The sequence below is a fragment of the Mustela lutreola genome, chromosome 4 (assembly GCF_030435805.1).
Source record: "Mustela lutreola isolate mMusLut2 chromosome 4, mMusLut2.pri, whole genome shotgun sequence".
Classification (NCBI taxonomy): domain Eukaryota; kingdom Metazoa; phylum Chordata; class Mammalia; order Carnivora; family Mustelidae; genus Mustela; species Mustela lutreola.
This window is the reverse complement of record NC_081293.1, coordinates 82,945,012-82,964,011: the sequence shown is the minus strand read 5'-3', so window position 1 is coordinate 82,964,011 and position 19,000 is coordinate 82,945,012. Positions and strand designations below refer to the sequence as shown.

The 19,000-nt window shown below is 55.4% G+C and overlaps 2 protein-coding genes across 7 annotated transcripts in view; one reads left to right on the top strand and one right to left on the bottom strand.

Annotated features, from left to right (window-relative positions):
* LOC131829021 (uncharacterized) overlaps window positions 1-19,000 on the bottom strand; it is an 89,358-nt gene that overhangs the window by 41,978 nt on the left and 28,380 nt on the right. The window lies entirely within an intron of this gene.
* LOC131829023 (uncharacterized) lies at window positions 275-18,336 on the top strand. 3 transcript variants are annotated; one of them, XR_009352668.1, is made up of 9 exons: window positions 275-360; window positions 2,293-2,424; window positions 3,925-3,995; window positions 4,460-4,484; window positions 6,285-6,358; window positions 7,052-8,541; window positions 9,005-9,029; window positions 9,528-9,601; window positions 9,975-9,990. XR_009352668.1 is itself a non-coding variant. In XM_059170362.1 (7 exons), the coding sequence occupies exons 2-7, from the start codon at window positions 9,437-9,439 to the stop codon at window positions 16,388-16,390; spliced, it is 543 nt and encodes a 180-aa protein (XP_059026345.1). In that variant the 5' UTR covers window positions 7,306-8,541; window positions 9,005-9,436; the 3' UTR covers window positions 16,391-18,336. The 3 variants fall into 3 exon arrangements, 2 of the variants coding, with proteins under 2 accessions (XP_059026345.1, XP_059026344.1); XM_059170362.1 differs by lacking the exons at window positions 275-360; window positions 2,293-2,424; window positions 3,925-3,995; window positions 4,460-4,484; window positions 6,285-6,358 and adding exons at window positions 12,711-12,776; window positions 14,505-14,578; window positions 14,965-15,041; window positions 16,258-18,336 and having other exon boundaries at window positions 7,306-8,541; window positions 9,005-9,601; window positions 9,975-10,002; XM_059170361.1 differs by lacking the exons at window positions 275-360; window positions 2,293-2,424; window positions 3,925-3,995; ... (4 more) ...; window positions 9,528-9,601; window positions 9,975-9,990 and adding exons at window positions 13,307-14,578; window positions 14,965-15,041; window positions 16,258-18,334.

Genomic DNA, 19,000 nt, shown 5'->3' with positions numbered 1-19,000 from the left:
GGAGTCTCCTTTTCTGAATGTCCAAAAATGCAGGTAGTTAACATACAGCGCAGTATTGCGTTCTGCAGTACAACTCGGGGACTCATCACTTCTCTCCACCACTCAGTGCTGACCACAACAAGTGCCTTTCTCAATGCCTATCATCTAACGACTCCTCTCCAACCCACTTCCCTCCATGACCCCACAGTGTGCAGGGATGCCTTCACCCTCAGAGTTCTGTCATGAGCCATCGCCACGGTGACCTGATGACACGCATCCATCCTTCCGTTTCAACTGTCACTCTGTGAGCCGAGGCCGTGGCGGTTTGGTGAGCGGCTGTAGAGGTCCCCACGATGGGGAATCTTAACTGCTGTTGTACGGGTATGTGCCTATCGATTTTCTCAATTCTCTTCTCTCGAGCTGGTTGCCTCCCTTTCACAGAGACAGGCTTCTTCCCTTTGGCTTTTCCGCTCCACCCTCTGATTCCTCCACCCGGTTCGATGCCTGTGCTTGTTCGTTTGTCTGGGTGATTTCGTTAGGATTTCGTGGGGAAGCTGCCATCCTTAAAGTACTTCTACGTTCAGAAAACCGTACTCTTTCTGAATACCCATTTCGGACACAGTCCTAAAGGGACAACACACAGGTCACACGCCACACTGCTGTCCCCGGATCAGGAGAACCTGGGTGCGACCCAGGCACCACATTTGAGGGGGAGGAATTGCCGGTCACCTCTTCCCGATGGACACGACAAAATCGGAGAGGAAGGGTCAGCGGTCGAAATGCAGCTGTTTTTAGAAGGAGAGAGACCCTGGAAGATAGCGGGGTGGTCTCATGGGTTGATGTGCAGGGTTTCACGGGCCGTCTGCTTGATGCCGGGGAGTGCACGGGAACGGGCTGTGCCACCGGGTGGGTGGACAGAACACACGGCAGTTGCACAGTGGACTGTCTGCTGGTCTCAAAGGTACTGCTGGGGCTGGGTTCTCCAGGCCCGGCCTAGGGAGGGAGACAGGAGACTGTCCGCTTAACCTACAGTCTCCAGAGGGGATCAAGAGACCTGAGAGTAGACAGGGGATGCTGGCAAAAATGAGAGAGTAGGGAGGGACTCACGCCAGCCAGGGTAGCCTCACTTCCATCCAGGCTCCTCAGAGCAGTCCGCATGGCAAGAGCGGGCCCCTCAGCATCATCCGTCTCCTTCCTGAAACCAACCACCCCACATGGCCAGCCCACATGGCCACCTCCATGTTCGTTCGTACCATCGACTGCTCCTCGGGACTGGCGAGCTCAAGGCAAGCGTGTTCTTGGTGGGGTCAAAGTGTAACCTTTGGGAGCGGAAGGCAAGCGAGTTCTCGACGGGGTCCTATGTGACCGTTGGGAGTCTGAATCACCTTGGGAGCCAAGCAGAACCCCAGGAGCCGTGGGCTGCAACTGGCCTTCAGGACAGCCTTGGCGACTGGGCTGACCTTGCAGAGAGGTGAGGGAACGTGGCCCATGCTACCCGTTCCTGGTCCTTCACTAGGGCCCCACTGGGCAGAAACCGCCACATAGTTGATGTCAGGGCCCCAAACACAGATGTGAGTGAGGACTGAGGCTGGTCTCGTGGCCCTCGCTCTCCCCTACAGAAACACTGGCACAGAGGAATTTCAGATTGTGAGGGCAGCTCTTGGTTCAGGGCTTCAGGACCTTTCCTCAGGGGCCGTGGGTTGGTGTCAGGGGCTGGGGGATCTCCGGCCACAGGGAAACGACAACATTCCTGTCCCAGATCAATCCTTCATCAGGGCCCTCCACTGTCCTCCACTGTGGCTTCAACCACAGCCAGCCATCTAGCTGAGTCCCTAGGCGGTCCCTTCCTCAACACCTGCCGAGCGGCTGGGCAGCATCCCATACTCCCCTAGGTCCCAGGTGCTCCTTGGACTCAATCACTAGGGACACCGTGGCGGCACACTAACGTCTAGGCCGGAGGGCAAGGAAGCGGGCACAGAGGGTTCTGGGGAACACTCTCGGGTAGGTGTGGCTGCTCAATGGCTGTGACTGAGGCCGTCACGCGTGCTCACGGCACTCTGTTGCGTTTCTGTCCTGTCTCTGCTCCATACAAGCCGTTGCCCACAGAACCTGTGGGTGTGGGAGGGGGCTGAATTCAGAGCACAGCACATGGTGACCTCTTCCTAAGTCCCACCTGGAGGGAGGAATGCCTGCTGGGCACCTGGCGAGTAGGGGCAGGAGACGGATGGACCAGAAGGAAAGGATGTCCAATCCCCCTATGGGCTCCTGATGACAAGGTGCCGACACTGTTCTCTATTTCTGTGCGTCTCCCAGAGATCTGTGGGGAGTGTCTCCTCGAGGATGTGGAGACGCCCCCACCCACGCCCCTCCCTCCACGAGGACCCAAGAAGAGAGTCCGGTTCTCCTTCCATGATGAGGTGTACATCATCAAGGACACCAAGGAAGGTACCTTGGGGATTGACTCATTACGTAGATTGGAGACGCATTCTGTCGTTCACTAGCACATACATAACCGAAGCCTTTAAAACTGCTGAGACACATTGTCCTCCGATTTCACTGGTAGCCATTGTCCTCTATGCCGTCCGTCCGTCCCCTTTTAAGTCCACAAGTCACGATGAGATCCTCATTCAAACTGGACCCAAGGGGCACAGGAAAAAAGTGTCTACTAGCTGAAGGGATAGATCTTAGGTCGTTCTGGAACACACAGGTCCCTACAGGTCTCCCCAGGAAACATGGTTCTTAGATGTGTAGGAAGGAAGAGACTATGCTTTCCGCTGAACAGAAAAATGGGCCAGAATATGACAGGAGGTTTCACGATGTCCCCCCTTCACTTCCGCCCATTAGCCACATCTTACATGGGTGTGCTACGTATCTTCAATGGAACAAAACGACCTAGCCACATTTGGGGAACTCAAGTACCCAGTACATTCCACGTGGTTACCGTTCTACAAATGGGGCCAATGCATTCGGTGACGTCTTCTCATTCTGGAAACACAGAAATCTGCGCACTAATGTCTCACACAGCTGGGTTCCCAATAGCCCCAGACAGGCACTGCCCCCAAATCCATCACAGGAGGAAAGAACACATTCAATGGCATCCATACACATCATGGAGTGCAATTCAGGCGCAAGAAGAAACAAAGGTTTCCAATATTTTACGAAACAGATGGGCCCTGGAAACCTAACACGCATTTTGAAAGCAAGCACACAAGGAAAGAGGTACATGACACGATCCCAGGCTTTGAGGACACTCCAGTAGGGATATTCGGAGACCCAGAAAGTGGAAGGGACGGTGCAGGGAGGAAACGGGGAGGGCCGGTCATGTCGTCACGGGTACAGAGGTGCCATGAGAAAGGATGGCAACGTTCTCCCCGTAGATGGCAGTGCGGTCTACAAAGCATCACGGATGTCAGCACTGTCACCGAACGGACGCGTACTAACAAATACAACCATCCCCAGTACTTAGATTCCATCACCGAAAAACCCACTACTCCAAGGCACGACAGAGGAGCGATAGGGTCACACAGCAGAGGTGCAGGGGAGACAGCTGAACAGGCCCCATGACCAGCTGAAGAAGTGGCAAGCTGGCTTGGCTTCACAGTGGGCAGGAAGGCTCAGGGGACTGCGCCCTGAAACCCAGGGTGCCTTGAGTGTTTCCCAGACAGACGCTGAGAGTTCCCACTGATGACATCCCCTCCGTTAGAAAGCCAAGGCCCCATTTCCCTTTTCCATCCTGCTCCCCTCCTCTGTGTTTTGTGTACAGCACTGTGTACTGTCTCTACCACTGTGTCCAACACTGTTGGCCCACTGGCAAGTTAGGCCTTGCTTGGTCACCCTTCACGTCCATTCCCTCTGGCCCCGCATCCACATCCAGCAGACTTAACTCCCCAAGTCATTCCTGAGTAGCGCAGCCAATGTCCTGACAGCTCCTCTCTGTTTTCCTAGACCGGGTGGAGGGACAGTCCAAGGACCTTCCTAGGGGCTGGAAAAAGGAAGGTCCCCCAACTCTCCCTGAGGTAAGCTCACCTCTCTTTCTCAGAGACATAAATGGTGCTTCCTTGATTTCTTCCATCAGTGGAGTTTGATGAACATCGGGCACTTTACCTCCCAGGGGAAGGGGGCAGCAGCCTCCCCTCATAGAAGAATCCTGGGTCTGACCTCTTACGCACAGTGGACCCAAAAAGGGTGATGACACAGGACAGCCTCAGTTACAAACTCCATGGGATCAAACACCTTCTTCAGCAGAAAAGGTTTCTCCTTGAAAGAGAACGTTCTGTCTGTTGATCAGAATGGACTTCGGAGATTGAATGATGCTCCAGCGTCATTCAAACGGTCCTCCTGAACTCGGGTGGGGGGACATGGACTCAACCACGGGACCTCATCCAATTAACTGCCTGAAGTCCTCCCCAAACCAAAGAGCTGGCCCAACAGCGGACAGGATGCTGGGATCCTCACTGTGTTTCCTTTTCCCCAATCGCAGGTAGACGCTGGGAGCAAGGACAGCTGTACGTATTTAAGACCATCGGGCTCTGGGAGGAAATCTAGAGTACAAAGAAGCCTGCCCCCTGATTCTGGGTTCCAACAAGGAACGGGGGTTGGGGGATACTGACCGAGACTGTCCGGTGAGGCACGGTCACCACGTCGAACAGGGCCTGGAAGAACTCGTACATAGGGAAGGGCTGATCTGTGTGCACGTCGGATGAAGGCCCTGTGTGCGTGGGGGTGTGCGTGGGGGTGTGCAGGTGTGTGTATGTGTCCCCATGCGTTATGCTTGGGAACATGATTGTGTGCCTTTCCCAGGAGATCTTTCTCACACTTCCACCACAATCACAGTGTCCCCCTTCCAAAACACTCTCATCACCCTGGCACACTTTACATACTCCTTCCCCTACCCACCACAGCTGTACCTGGAGGACATTTCCCTTTGATTTCCTGAGACGGGCATGGTGCAGAGATGAAGGGACCAAACCCTTGACCTCCTACTTGGAAAGCCAAGATTGGAGCTCAGGTTCCAATCTGAAAGTTGCTCTGGCCTACCCACCTGTGTTAGTCCCTCAGCCAGGGGGTCATGATGTACCATGGGTGCTAGCTAGCAAAGGGCCATAAGCATCTGTGCACACAGCCAAATACCTAGATTCTATGATGGTCCCCCACAGGACCCAACATGACACAGTGGCTTCCATGGACACAGAAGCCAGGGCAAGCTTAGAAGCCCACGTTAAAGATTACAGCCTGGTCCCTGGAGTCAAGTGCACAGAGAAAAGCCACATCCTCGTGCTCAAGCCCACATGGCTGGAAAGCGTGTGGACCCGTGGAGGACAGAACAGGGCAACATCAGTCATAGCCGGTCTCAGTGTGTACACACGACCAACCAATGGCAGAAAAGCATCACGGAGGGAACTGACTGTACTTGATAAGATTTCCCTAAGCCTCAGGAAGGTTCAGATTCTCTAAGCACACACTCAAATACCACTAGCCAATAGGAAAGCAAGGTCAAGCTTGGGTGGAAGCTTTGGACGCAACATCCCCGGAGCAAATCTCCTGCAAAGCAGACCGACAGCCTATCAACACACACTCCAACAAGACTCCTCTGTGTAAGCAACTTTCCACTGGTCAGAACACCTGGGAGGGTTCGGACAGACACTGTCTTCAGGGGAAACACACACACACACACACACACACACACACACACAGGACAGCTCAAGAACAGTGAAAGGAATCTATCACACTCATCGACGGTGCCGGCTGTTTACAGAAGCTAAGATGTCCGTGCTCTCCAGTGTTGCACATGGCATTTTCTGAAGACAAAGAAAGGATGAGTGAAGCAAACTACTAGGCTCCTTTCCTGAGGGTTGAATGCAGCCTGGCAAGTGAGGCTTCTTTTTATGCCGTGCAAAATCTTACAGAGACGTGATGCATATAGTCGCAGCAGGTGGGGATCTTGGGCCCAGAGCTGATGTCCAAAGCAGCAGTGTGGGACGCCTTAGTGGCACGTCAGTCAGGAGAGGCTATGGGACTCGGTCCTCACACAGAAGCCAGCTTAGGCTTCCCATGTACTGGACTGGCTATTTGGCTTTGATCGGGCTCACTTTAGCTAGAAAGACAAGAACCCTCTTCGCGTTTCCTCCCTGCTCCTCTCCCATCCCTTCCCCTCTGCACCAGGACAAGGCCCGGCAGCAGTGCGGCCCGTACCTCCTACGCTCCCCCACGCACACACTCCCCTCCTGTCCTCATCCATCCAAAATCCCCGCCTACTTCCTGAGCAGCCTCACCAGTGTCCTCACGGTGCCTCTGTATCCTCCTAGCTCTCCACGATGACCTGATGGAAGAGCTACTACCCACTTTGAGGGCTGAGGAGGAAACTCCGACTCTGCCTCAGGTAAACTCATTGTTCCTCAACTTTTTATTTATTTAAGACAGAAAGAGAAGGAGAGAGAGAGAGAGACAGACAAACAGACCGAGTGCGCACGAGAGCGCAAGCAGGGGGAGTAGCAGAGGGAGAGGAAGAAGCAGGCTCCCCTTTCAAGCAGGGTGCCCAATGTGGGCCTCCATCCCAGGACCCTAGGATCAAGTCCTGAGCTGAAGGCAGAAGCTTCAATGTATGAACCGTTTGGTCACCTCGCTAAAGTCATTTTGTGCTTCTGAGGGACAGCCAGTGTTTGATTTCTCTTTCCATGAACATCTGAGCATGGACATGCCAGAGGGGAGAGACAATGTCCTTGGTGCTGAGAGCCTGCCATGTGTTTATACCATTAATGGACAGCGGATTGAGACGGGCACGGAGAAAACATCACCATCATTGCTTAGGCAATGGATGGTTGTGAGCATTTTCCACCAGGTCATTCTGTCTATGGGAAATGGCTTTGGAATGAGTTGCTGAAGAAAATGGACGGGGGAGTTTTGACATAACAAGCCGGAGCCTTTTCGGGAGGTCATTTCCTCCTCCTCTGGATCATAGACTCAATGACCGCATCCCATCTAGCTTGCTTACGACACACACCAAGGGCACAGAGATGTGTGCACACGGTGTGCACAGGGTGCTGGGATCCTCACTGGGTTTCCCTTTCTCCAGCTGCAGGAGGCGGTCACCGGATATGGCCCATATGCCTATTCCCCCATCACTCCCTTTAGGGAGACAGATGTAGCTGAAGATCAAGGTAGGGCTTTCTCTCCTCCTTTGGTCTGGAGAGCTTCCCCCCTTCTGAGTTCCTCCCGGGAACGGAAGCTGGGGCGGACTGAACAAACGGAGTGTCCTGCAGAAAACCAGGACCCTGTGCTACAGTCCCTGGAAACCAGTAGGTCATGCGGGCGGTGTGCTTGGTGCGTCTGAGGGTTGGGGATTGTTTTCGCGTGGGTCGATGCGACGGGACCGGGCATGTGGCTGTGTGGACTCCGTCGAGTTTCACCAGAAGACATCTCCCACTGAATGGACTTGACGGCACGGGTCAAAGTTTCAAAGCCAAACCTCCTTCATCCCCGCTGCACACACCCCCCTAGGACACCACATCCCTCCCTGACCCCAGCTCCACCTGGAGGGTTGCTCAGGATTCCCTTTCCTCAGACAGGGATGGGGAGAAAGGAAGGGGCCCACATCTGTCCTAGCTCGGGATGTTTCTAAGACAGGGTCAAAACACAAAGGAATCAGAAGCTACTTTAGTCGACCCAGACATCACCACCAGCCTTACAAAAACGCTCCCATCTTGAACGCACAGAGGGAAGGCTCACTGGCAAATGGCAATAGCCAGGAAAGCTTCATCATTAGCTCGGGGCCCGATCCGACTTCCTGACAATCTGCTACATGGCCAGGTTAGAGAGCGCCCTTCTCTCGCCTGGCCTCCGCTCTCTCGTGAACTTGCCTGGTCCTGACTGGGGGAGGTGGGTCCCGGGAAACTGGGTCCCGCGGACTCCAAGGACACACCCACATGTCACAGGAAAGGAAGACTGGGAAGAATCAGCACTTTGTGGATGGGGACTCTGTTGGAATGGTCAGATGTCAGTACGTAGAAATCCTGGGTCTTTGTCCCTGCATGACTCAGGGACAAATAGAAACCTCTAGGGTACTTGTGCTTGCATTGAATGCAACCCTGCCACACAGCATTCTTCTGCACAAATACAATCTCCTAGTAGAGGTGAGAGATAGGTGGGAGCGGCCACGAATCGGTCTTGACAATGACCACGACACAGTCGCTGGTTGGAAGAGCTTGCCCGTCAGTACAACGGACCGTGTGTCTTAGTGTTTACCCACTTTCGGCTTGACGAGGTCACCCTGATTCCATTCCCTGTAGCTCGAGTTCAGAGCCAGTATTTCTCCCTCCGTTCCTGCTCCTTGCCCTGACCTCTCTCGATGCAGCAGCAGCTTGCTCAGTCCATACCCACGCAACCCAACGTCGCCATACACTCCCGGGCACGCCCACCCCAAGCGAAACTCCCTGAGCTCTTCCTACCGAGCTCCACCATTGGACTGACCATTCTGTGGATCTCTCCCTAGCTTGGCTGGATGGACAGGCGGGTGAACGTTCAACAGGAACGACAGAGGAAGACGCCCCGTTTTACACCAGAGTGGTACGCTGGCCTTTCTTTGGGGGAGACACAAAATTCTTCTGGCTTTTTAAATCAAGGTTACATAAAAAAAAAAAAAATCTCAGCATGCACAAGTGAAAGGGTAGGGAGAAGTTTGACAGAGAATCTGTTACCAAATGCTACCTAACCCCGAAGGCATTGCAGGGGGGCTGGGACAACCACAGCATGATCACCTACCATCTGGAGGAGAGGGAGCTTTAGTACGGGTAGCAGCTATTCCTCCTTGGCACCTATTTTGTCCAGTGGGACCCGAAACGTGGGACCTCTAGGAAGACTAGGCACATCTGTGGAGAACTCATTTTGCTCTTGTCATACTTTGGGGCTCACGGGCCTCTAGCACACTTCCCCATGTGGCTTCCTCTGGTGCCCCAGGGAACAAAAGAGCCATGCAAACAGGACAAAGCCTGATTTGATGTTCATACTGTTTTCTATTCTGAAATCACAGGTGTCCCTGCTGGAAGGGGATGGCGGTAAGTATTCTGTACTCTAGAGTCACTCACTTGTTTGCAACAACCTGGAAAAGGGCCAAGGTCGGGGCTTCGTCGCAGCCACGATGAGAACCACCCTGATTCCAGGTCTGGCGGGTCTGAGAAGGGTGGTCAGGGTAACAGAAAGGGATTTTCTGGGGAAAGACCCGTGGCTTCATGGCCCTGTCCCCGGAAACTACTGCGCTGCTCTTAGGTGGTGCAGGTTTGGGGGCAGGCAGTAGGTGTGCCTTGGAGATGGACTATTTCACAGCTACTCCAGGCCCTGTAGCTCCAACAGGAGGCAGAGTTTCTATTCACATCCCTGCTCCTCTCCAGGACCTTTCGTCCTCCATCCAGGAAGGGCCCACTGCAGCTCAGTCCATACTGATGAGCTCCCCACCTCCACACACATGTCCACACGTGCACGCCAAGCAAAGCTCCCCGAGCGATTCCCAAAGAGTCCCATAGGGGTCCCGACATTCTCTGTGTGTATCCACCCAGATCCCCTGGCTAGCCTGTACGATGACCTTGACGTGGACAGCACAGAGGGAGAGGTCCCATTGTTCACCAAGGTGGTAAGTCAGCCTTCCTTCAGGTGAGGTACAGCATCCCTTATTTCCCTGATACTCGCAATCAGATCTGAACATCTCGGCATGTACAATGTCCTTGGTGGAGAGATTCTTGAGAGAGCGACTCTTAGCCAGGGACGCCCCATTCCAAAGACCCTGCAGGAAACAGCAGGTGCGGTTACCGTCCACAGGGTCGTGAGCTTTTTCACGGGTGATACTGACACCGCCGTGCCACCTAATGGACCCAGGGCATGCGACCTCTAGGTGGATTCCATATCACTGCCCATGACCCTGCCCATCACCAAGAGACCAAAAGAGCTGTGCACACAGGACAAGGCAGGACTTGATGTTCATCATGTTTTCTTTTCTATAATCGCAGGTGGCCCGGCTGGAAAAGGAGCTTAGTGGTAAGTATGCTGTCCTCTAGAGTCACTCATTGCTTTTGAGCAACCTGGACAAGGGGCAAGGTGGGGCTTCCTTGCAGGCTCCATCTTGAGAGCCACCCACAATCCAGATCCTGTTGCAACGAGACTAAGGGTCATGTTCCGGACCGAGAACCCAGGCCTCGTGACCCTGGCCCCGGAAGCTACCGTGCTGCTCTTAGGTGCTGTAGGATCGGGTGCTGGGCACGTGGTCTGTTTCCATGGGAATCCATGTGCTGTGATTCTCAGGGTTGGTGTGTGTGTGTCAGGTGGGTGAATGCTGCGCTCTCGAACATGTCTGGTCCCCTCAAAATGGCGATTAATGGTGTCCACGTTCTCAGGGACGTTTCCCATCACTGTCACGTCAGGAACGTGACATGGAAAAACTCTTCAACACCTACAATTGAAAGAGGTGTTCTTTCCTTGCAACAACACATCAATTCCCCCCAGAAAACAAATCCCGTCGCTAACTAGGAAGGGCTAGACTGTGCCCCAAAGACACAAGTGTGTCCCTGTTACTGAGTCAGCGTCCATGGGGCTCTCCCGCCAAGGTAGGTCTCGGGCAAGAATGGTCACAGCACCTCCCTCTTGACACTGCACTCACACACACACACACACGTACGTCTCTGCATCAGAGGCCCCACGATGCGTCTTCCCAACCTCATCGCAAGCACTGAGTGCTGGGACACACTTCCTCCCTTCTGCAGGCGGCATCCGGGGCAGCCGCATGCAAAAGCCCGTTCGGGGATGACGCGCACAAAGGGGCAATGGCCAGGGAACAGATGGGGCCAATTCACTCCGTGTTTCTCCATGGAGAATTACCATTTCCCTGCAGATACTGTGTCTAAGAATGCAACTGGCCTTCTCCCAGGGAAACCCCACACCCACCACTGGTCCTTGCTGGGGCACTTGGAGGTGGGCCCAAAAGGTGTCCTATCCAAGGGGGAACGAGGTGGTCTTCAGGGACTGAGGATCACTGGCGGCACCTGGGCCCCCTCCATGCAGGAACGAAGGGTGGGGTGCTCTGTGCATCGCAACGTGGCCAAAAAGAACCTCAAACCTCAACAGGGGTGACAGGACAATCACCACCCATTTTGCTGGCCATCTGTCCATGCAAGAGGGCCTTGTTAGATTCGGAAGGTTTGGGCCAATAGACAACTCAAGGGGGTTCAGTGCCTGGGAATGGAAACAGAGCCAAATCAGGGTTTCAGGGTTCTTTGGCAGCCAACAAGACTTTCTCTCATGAGAAACATGTACTGGAAACAGAATCTGATTTTCCAACATCTCTTTTTCTCTCTCGCACGTGCGAGATCCACGGGAGTACCTTTCGCTGCTCTCCGAGGACACTCAACGGGCTTTTCCAGGGTAGTTGCACCAGTCTGCATTCCACAAATTGCATACAAAGTCTCCAATTTTCTGCCTCCTTCCAACATGGGTCCTGGGTTTGAATTCCTGGTTTGGGTCCTCGCCACCCTAACTACAATGCCACAGCTCGGCGTCCTGTGTATTCGCATTGCCCTCACGAAGCCTTATGCTGAGCATCTTTTCGTACGACGTCTGTCTGACTGACCGAGTTATTTGTTCCCTTTTGCAGCACAGACTATTCCAGTCTTTTTCTCGATTCTTTCATTTGGTGAAATCACAGTCTTCTTTTGTTTGGTTGGTTTTCTTTGTTGTTCTTCCTTTATGTCAGTGAACACACCTTTTCTGAAATAAGGATTGCCAAGGGTGTCTCCAATCTGTGGGCTGCCTTTTCACTCTGTTCGCTGTTTCAGAAGAGGATGCTTTTTCTGGGCGGTCCTCTTGGGAAGCATCGTGATGCCAACATGAGCGCATTTCCGGGCGCATTTATCTTCGGCTCCCAGGTGCCCCTGCCTCTTTGTATGCCAGCACCCTCCTGTTGGCTCAGGGGAGTCATCCAAGGTATTGGAAGGTCAGCTTCTAGAGACCTACCACTGACTTCTTCATATTCAGAAACGTCGTGGCTCCTTGTGTTCCTTTATGGTTCCCTTATCTATTCTAGCAGCTTCTCTGTCCCGAGAGCAGCACATTGTAGGCTTTAGATCAGTGCTGCATGGAATCCGTTCCCCACTTATTCTAGCAACTGGGGCTTCACCTTCATCTCTTCGGGTCCAAAGACCTCCAGCAGCACCTGGTGGGTGGGTGTGAGCCCGGGAACGTCTTCCCTTGATCAACGTCCCTGTCACGCCAGCCACAGATGCCCGAAAAATACGCAGGAGAGCAGGCCTGGTCTCTCGCTCCTGGTTGGTGTCTAGTGCCGAGTGATCCAGGAAAGAGTCTGTCTAGTATCCATCGTACACAGTCATTTCTTATCTCAGTGCAGTACACAGAAATCATCAAGGGAACGAAAACGTCCAGTTGCTCACTCCCACTAGCCACACGTCAAGAGTCCCATAACAACTGGCGTTTCCGATGGTTGCGCTGGGAGGGGACAGCGGTCATGGGCATGCAGAACTGACACTGAGGTGGCTGCTGCAGCGTCCTGGTCTCATTAGAAGGCATGAGACTCCAATCCCCGTCTCCTCCAAGGGCTCCGGCTCCGCCAGCCCCGTGAACCTCTGAAAGCACAGCAGAAGGGTCAGGCAGATGCTGCACGGCCCAGAGACATCTCAACGCACTTGGGATGAAGGGGTGAGGCGGTTTCTTCCCTAATGGCATTGCTCCTCTTTCAGTTCTTACAGATCTACTGGTAGAGAGCATCGAGGACTACTCCACCAGTGAGGACAAAGTCTCTTCAGGTAGGGAACGGCACCAAGGAGGGGAACACTGGGACATGGCTCCCGGGAACATGGGGTTGCCCCTGCCGCTCCGGAGAATGAAGAAGGTGGGTCAAAAACCACCAAGGAAAGGGATGCTCTGGCACAGGCATGATTTGCTCATGTCACGGTTTCGGGATGAAAAGAACAGACGAGGTGTCCACGGGCCTTTAGGGTAGGCTGGGTTTGTCATCACCACTCGACTCCTTGTGCGGCTCCTTTCCCATCAAAGCTGCTCGTGCCTCCCTTGGCCGCTGCCACATGTCAAAGCTCGGCCTCTTTGCTCATGGCCTTTTGGGAATGGTGCACAAGAGATTCTGCATCTTTCTTGGCACGGGCCCAGACCTGGTCATGCTCAGGACTTGGCGGCCCCAACCGCACTCTACTGGGCAAGAGAACCGCGACACTACGCTCTGGTCTGAGCCAGGAGGTAGAAGACAGGTCTAAATCCTCTCCCTCATAACCTCCACTACCAAACCGTCCCGGTTCTCTCCACGCTGCTGTACCTTCAAGGGGATGCCCAGAGCTGCAGAAGGGAAAGCGTACTTCCCCTGGGTTCACTACACAGGTTCCTGTAAATCGTACCTTCTGCCAGCCTTCACACCCCAGCCGAGTCTGACCTGTGGACGTGTTCCCAAGGGCGGGACGCCCCCATGCAGCTCCCCTGGAGAACCCCTGTCGCGGGCCACGGTCCCCTGGGCCTGTGTGAAGGGGCTGCTGGACCTGCTTCACACACTTGCTGCCCCGGGTCCACTCTACCTCTCACCAGCTGGCATCGAGGCATAGCACAGAGCCTCTTGGGAGCAGGGTCAGGGAGTCACGGTTCCTCTCACAAACCCACCTCGCCGCTCACAGCCCTGGCCATGCTCCCCACTCCCTAGGCATGCCCACACGGCAAACGTTCCTCAGGCCTGCCCAGGGCCCTACACACACCCCGACCCCGTCCATTCCTGGCAAGCCTCAGCAGGAGCACTGGCAAGGAATCCTGTGTTTCAGTAACCACACCGATGGATGCTTTCCAGGGCTGCCCTGAACAGCTGAGGGCGCCTGCACAATTTCCCATGCTCCCGTCTCCATTCAACCTCTCTAACACTTAGGGAAACAGAGGGCGTTGCGTTCCCTGAAACACGTCCCTGGGAAGGTCATCCCAGTCCCTGGGCAGACATGGGCTGTGGGGAGGAGGTGGGCCATCTCTCCCTGCATTTCCCCAGCAATCCCAGGCCCATGACAACTGCTCCCAGCACAGACAGATCGGGGGATTGATTCCGGGGGACCCAGGATATCTCCTCTCTTTCATGGTTGCCCCCTCCTGGACAACAATAGGACTGGTGGAGCTTGGCAGGGGAAGGACATGGAGCATCTCTAGGGGAGGAGGTGGAGGAGGACGAGGAGGAAGACAGAGAGCAGGGAAGGACAAGTACAAGGACAGAGGAAGACAAAGTCCCGCAGACGCAGTCTTAGGGACAGTGACAGCCTCCAGGGGGGAAAGGATCACACAGCCGGGCTTCCGGGTCTTGGAGAGAATCGGAGGTGGGCAGAGCAGGTGGGCAACCGGAGACCCCCCTGTACCCTGCGGAAATCAAGCGACCAAGGCCAGGGAGGACTCGGAGCTAGGGACGCACCCCACTGAGGGCAGAGCCCAGCATCCCCAGAGCAGTGGGTCGCCAGCTGCACTAACTCCCCTTTGTCCTCTCTCATGGCCAACCCCAGCATCCTCGCTGATCTCTGACCCGGAGAAGGATTCCATGGACGACGATTCCGTCGGAAGGAGCCACCCTGCGCCTGTAATGCACTTCCACCTCCATCTCTTGGGCTTCCTCTCTCCTCTGTCCATAAGCGCCTCCTCCCAGCGCTTCCCCTTTCCCTGCTTTGACGATGCCCACCCTGGAGGCCCTCGTCTCCGGCAGGCACTCAGGCTTTGCATCGGAACTGCTGCATGAAATCCCCGGGCAGCCCTCCTCACCCCTTTCCTACCATCACCCTGACCCCTCACTGCTGACTCTGGGAAGCAGCCCCGGACAGCAGAGCAGAGAGGAGGGCTGGGAGTCGGCAGGGCACGGCTCACCCGGCTGGAGGGCCCTCGGGAAGGGAGGCTGGGTGTGAGTATCCCCACTTGGTTCTCTGATGCCAGGGAGTCTGTGCTCATGCCCACTTCTGCTCTTGCTCTCAGCTCTCAAGAAGCTTCCCTTCTGTGGACATGGCGCAAATGACAAGGGAAGCAGAAGAAGAGGAGGACTCGGGAACGGGGTGAGTCGGGCAGGAAAAGGAGCCGGTGAACATGGACACACGTTCTCCCTCGTTGCCCAGTCCCTGTTGTGGGCACCTCGGCAAACCGCACAAAACCCGGAGTGCTGCCCTAGCCTCTGACCACAAAGAGGAGAGGAGAGGAAGGTCCCAGTCCCTGCAGGCACTAGGAAGACCTGAGAACATCCCACGGGGAACCTCCACCTAATCCAGGCAACTCCCTGTGGTGGTTGGGCGCTGTCGTCCAGGAGCTGCTGATCTTGGAGGGAGGGCCCTGGCTACCTGGAGGGACTGGACCCCAGGCAGCCTAGGCACGGTGACCTCCTGGCAAAGGGCTCCACGCCCCCCATTGAGCCCCTCCCTCTGCACGACACAAGCCTTGCCCTCCCACCCTGCAAAAGTCAGCAGATGGCTTACTCCCAGGCGACACTACTCGCGAAGAGACAGTGGTGAGGTGGCCTCATCTCCCACTTCAGGCACGAGAGAAATGAGCAAACAAGACAGGCCCCCGGGCTCACAGGAGCAGGACAGCTCACCCCTCCCAGCGCTGCATCCCTGTGGGCACGTAGTCGGGCCCGGTCTCCAGCTGAGTCATGTCTGCCGGCCACTCCCATACGATCTGACCAACACCTCCAGTCCCCCGAGCCTCCAAGACGCCTCGTGGGAGGTAGTGGGTCCCCTCATGGCACCATTTTGCTTTGTGAGTTTCATACTCTAGAGACTCTCCTCGATCCCTCAGTCAGCAGGGGAGATTCACCAGGGAAAGGCCACCCTGCTTGCTCCCACCTCACCCAACACCTGCCCACAGCCCGTGGACTGTGCGAACTCACTTCCCCTGGGAGTCGGGAGCACGTGGTCTCTGCCACGCCACCTGTAACACTCGTGTGGGCAAACGCTCCCTCCACAGAGAAGGGCACGTCCAGGGCTCTCAGAGAGGCTGGGGAAGGGACAGCCCAGCAGGAGGAGGAGGACCCTGCCGTCATGGAGAAGGACGCTCAGGGAAGGGCCTGAGGGACCCTGGCTGTGAAGCTTTCATTCAGCCCCAGGGGGCCCACGGGAAATTCCCCTTTCTTCAGATCATGCATGGGTCCTGCAGGGAAACCTCCACCTCAACACCTCAGAAGACATATTCCCCAAAACCCCACAGGCCTCTGGTAAGACATGGCCCAAACCACACGCCACTCACTATCTCACACCACTCCACCCGTTGTCTCCACAGCTGCGCCACAGGACAGTGTGCCCGCCACCCCGAGGCACCAAAGGCTCCTGGGGTGCTCCGACAAAGGGAGCCAGGAGGGCCCTGGGGCCCCACTTGCGGCTCCGATTTGGGCCCGGAGGAGGATTCGGCATGAACACACAGGGAAACACGCCTGCAGGAACGGCTCTCTTACGCCTGACCTCCGTAGGCCAAAGAGACGACTTCTGGGCAGCCCACCAGAGGACAGCACTGGAGCCCCGAGGACGAGACGAGAGGACCCTCTGAGTCGGCCGCCACACCCAGAGCTGGCTGCCCGGGACCTGCCGATGACGGACACTTGGAGCACGAGGCAACCACCTGGGCCCACAACAATCCGTTGTGTGGGGAGACTGGGCCGACCTGGGGCTGGGCCCACCTGGGACTGGGATGGAGAGCAGCCTTCCCGTTGTCTCCCCTGTCTGCTACAGGGGCTGCTCCTCCTCCCGCTGTCCCCTGCAGACCCCGGCAACCCTGCAGAGCTTGACACATGCAGGACGAAGCGGCACTGCCAGGGTCCCTTGATCACCCTGGGATCGACTCGAGGGGCAGCGGCCCTACCCCTGCTGGATTCCCCAAGGGTGCCGCACCGGAACCGCCCCTGTCGCTTCGACGCACAGGACCGTGACCAATGCTGGGCTCAACACTGGCAGCGGCCCCACAAAACGTGCCCCGCTCAGCCTGTGTGTTTGGCAGCAGCAAGAGGTTTAGGGAGGAGAGGCTCTCCCCTGCACTCAGCGGCCTCTTCCATTTACAACTCTGACAGCAGAGGCCTCCCCCAGCTGGGCCTACCCCACCTGACCAGGAACGACCCACGCGGAGGGACAGCTCTACGCCCCTATTCAGCAGGAAGAAGCTACAGAAGATGAGACCGTCCTCCTTCAACAACCTTAACCACGCAATGCTCCGTCCTGGTCAAGGGCACACGAGGAGGGAGGAGAAGGCTAGCTGAGCACCAAGCAGGAGCTGGCACGCCACACCGCCCCCCCAACCTGGGATACGGGGGACATCCCTCAGGCGCTCTGACTGCCCTCAAGCTGAGGAAAGGAAAAAACAGATTCTCCCCAGATGGCAAGACCGGAGTCTCCCTCGGTTTGTAAACGTCCTCGTGATTCTGCAGGAATCAAGAGGCCCGCTTAATGAGAGCCTAGCGACCTGCCAGAGGCCCGGATCTCCGTTTCCTGAAGCCCTGACATCTCTCTCCCCTCCACGACACTGAGGGAGGCTGAGGCCGAAGGAAATGTCCGTAGGACAGAGTTTCTTTTCAAACCTGCAGTCCCTTGAGAAGGACCTGTGAGAGGAGGAAGGTAACATTCCTCCAGGAAGCTCCCAACCATCTTTCAATTCATGCCTTCCTAGCAGGAAAAACCACCTTCCCTTCACAAGAGCAAAGTCAACTGTATCCTCGGTGTCCTCTGTCCAACTGCCACGTTCTTGCAAAACTTCCCTTTTGCCTGACCTCCCCCAATGCCATCCCAGAGAGTCAGCCTCCCGTCACGACCCCAGCAAGCAGCCCTTTCTACCCAAGGGTCATATCCCTGTGCTTTAATAAAAACCACCTCCTGCCAGCAAAGCCGTCTCAAGACTTCTTTCTTGACCATCGGCCTTGAATACTAACCTCCTTCCTACATCAGTCCTGTCTCCTGTAGGGCTCCTGTGGAAACAGCCCTGCAACACGGGCCCATTGCTGTCAACTCTTCCGACTCCATCCACCTCACCCGCTGCACATTCTGTGTCCTCCGAGGACTGGACCCTTCTGTGGTTCTTGCACTCAAACCCTCACATGGCCCCTCTCTCGGTCCTCGACGTGGTTGACGTTGCCCTTCTGAAACTCCCCAGCATCCCTCCCTCACTCTCTTTGTCTCGCAGGTTTATCTGGTCCAAAGGTTCTCATCACCAACACCCTACAACCGGTTTCTGCTCCTGAGTAAAGGACTCCATTCCTTTCCTTTGTCATCAAGCTCAAATCTTACTCTCAGATGTTTGTCTCACAACTTTCAAATTCTTCTTTCCCCTAATGCCTCTCTACCAGTTTCTCTTCTCCCTTTTGCAAGCCGCCGTCTCTCCCACCCTCCCTCCCTCCCTTCCTTCCTTCCTTCCCTACATGATCTTTTCGTTCTTTGTATTCCTTCCTCCCTCCCCCTCTTTCCTTTTCTCCTTCTATTCTGTTAGTCCCTACACAGCACTTCAGTACTTTTTCACCTAGTGTTCCAGGACTCACTCACTGTGTACAAGACCCAGGAGCTCACGGCAATTCGTTCCCTATTATAAAGGATGAAGGGAGACCCACACGGGGGCATCTCAAAGGTCGGCTTCTCTGCAAGTCAACGGGAAGCTTCAGGGTCATGAACCCTGGCCTTCCACACTAGAGCTGGACACGGGCTACGCTAAGCATTCCCCACAATCTCTGGTCTTCCAAGACCCTGAGCATATGGGCTGTCCCACCAGAAACCTGAAGAGTTTCATTTCTCGGCTGAAATGGGTCTCGAGTCAAGCCGCCGCCCGAGTGTCTGGAAAAGTCACTGGCTTCAGCACGACTCACGGGTATCTAGTGTTTGAAACAGAAACATCAAAAATTTAATCAGCAGTTGACGTGGGGTTTGATGCTACCATGTAGAAAGATCTAAATGAATTCCGGAAAGGAACAAGGCACGCGACTACAAGTGGCCTACAGGGGTAGACGCAGCGACCATTCCTGAAGGGAGGGGCTGGAACGCGTTCCTTGACT

What these genes read in the sequence shown, in the direction of transcription:
- LOC131829023 (XM_059170361.1), top strand. Translation starts at nt 14,090, where the DNA reads ATGGTTGCCCCCTCCTGGACAACAATAGGACTGGTGGAGCTTGGCAGG. An exon ending in GAAGGAGCCACCCTGCGCCT is followed by an intron (nt 14,579 to 14,964) that starts GTAATGCACTTC and finishes TCTTGCTCTCAG; the next exon opens with CTCTCAAGAAGCTTCCCTTC. An exon ending in GAGGAGGACTCGGGAACGGG is followed by an intron (nt 15,042 to 16,257) that starts GTGAGTCGGGCA and finishes TTGTCTCCACAG; the next exon opens with CTGCGCCACAGGACAGTGTG.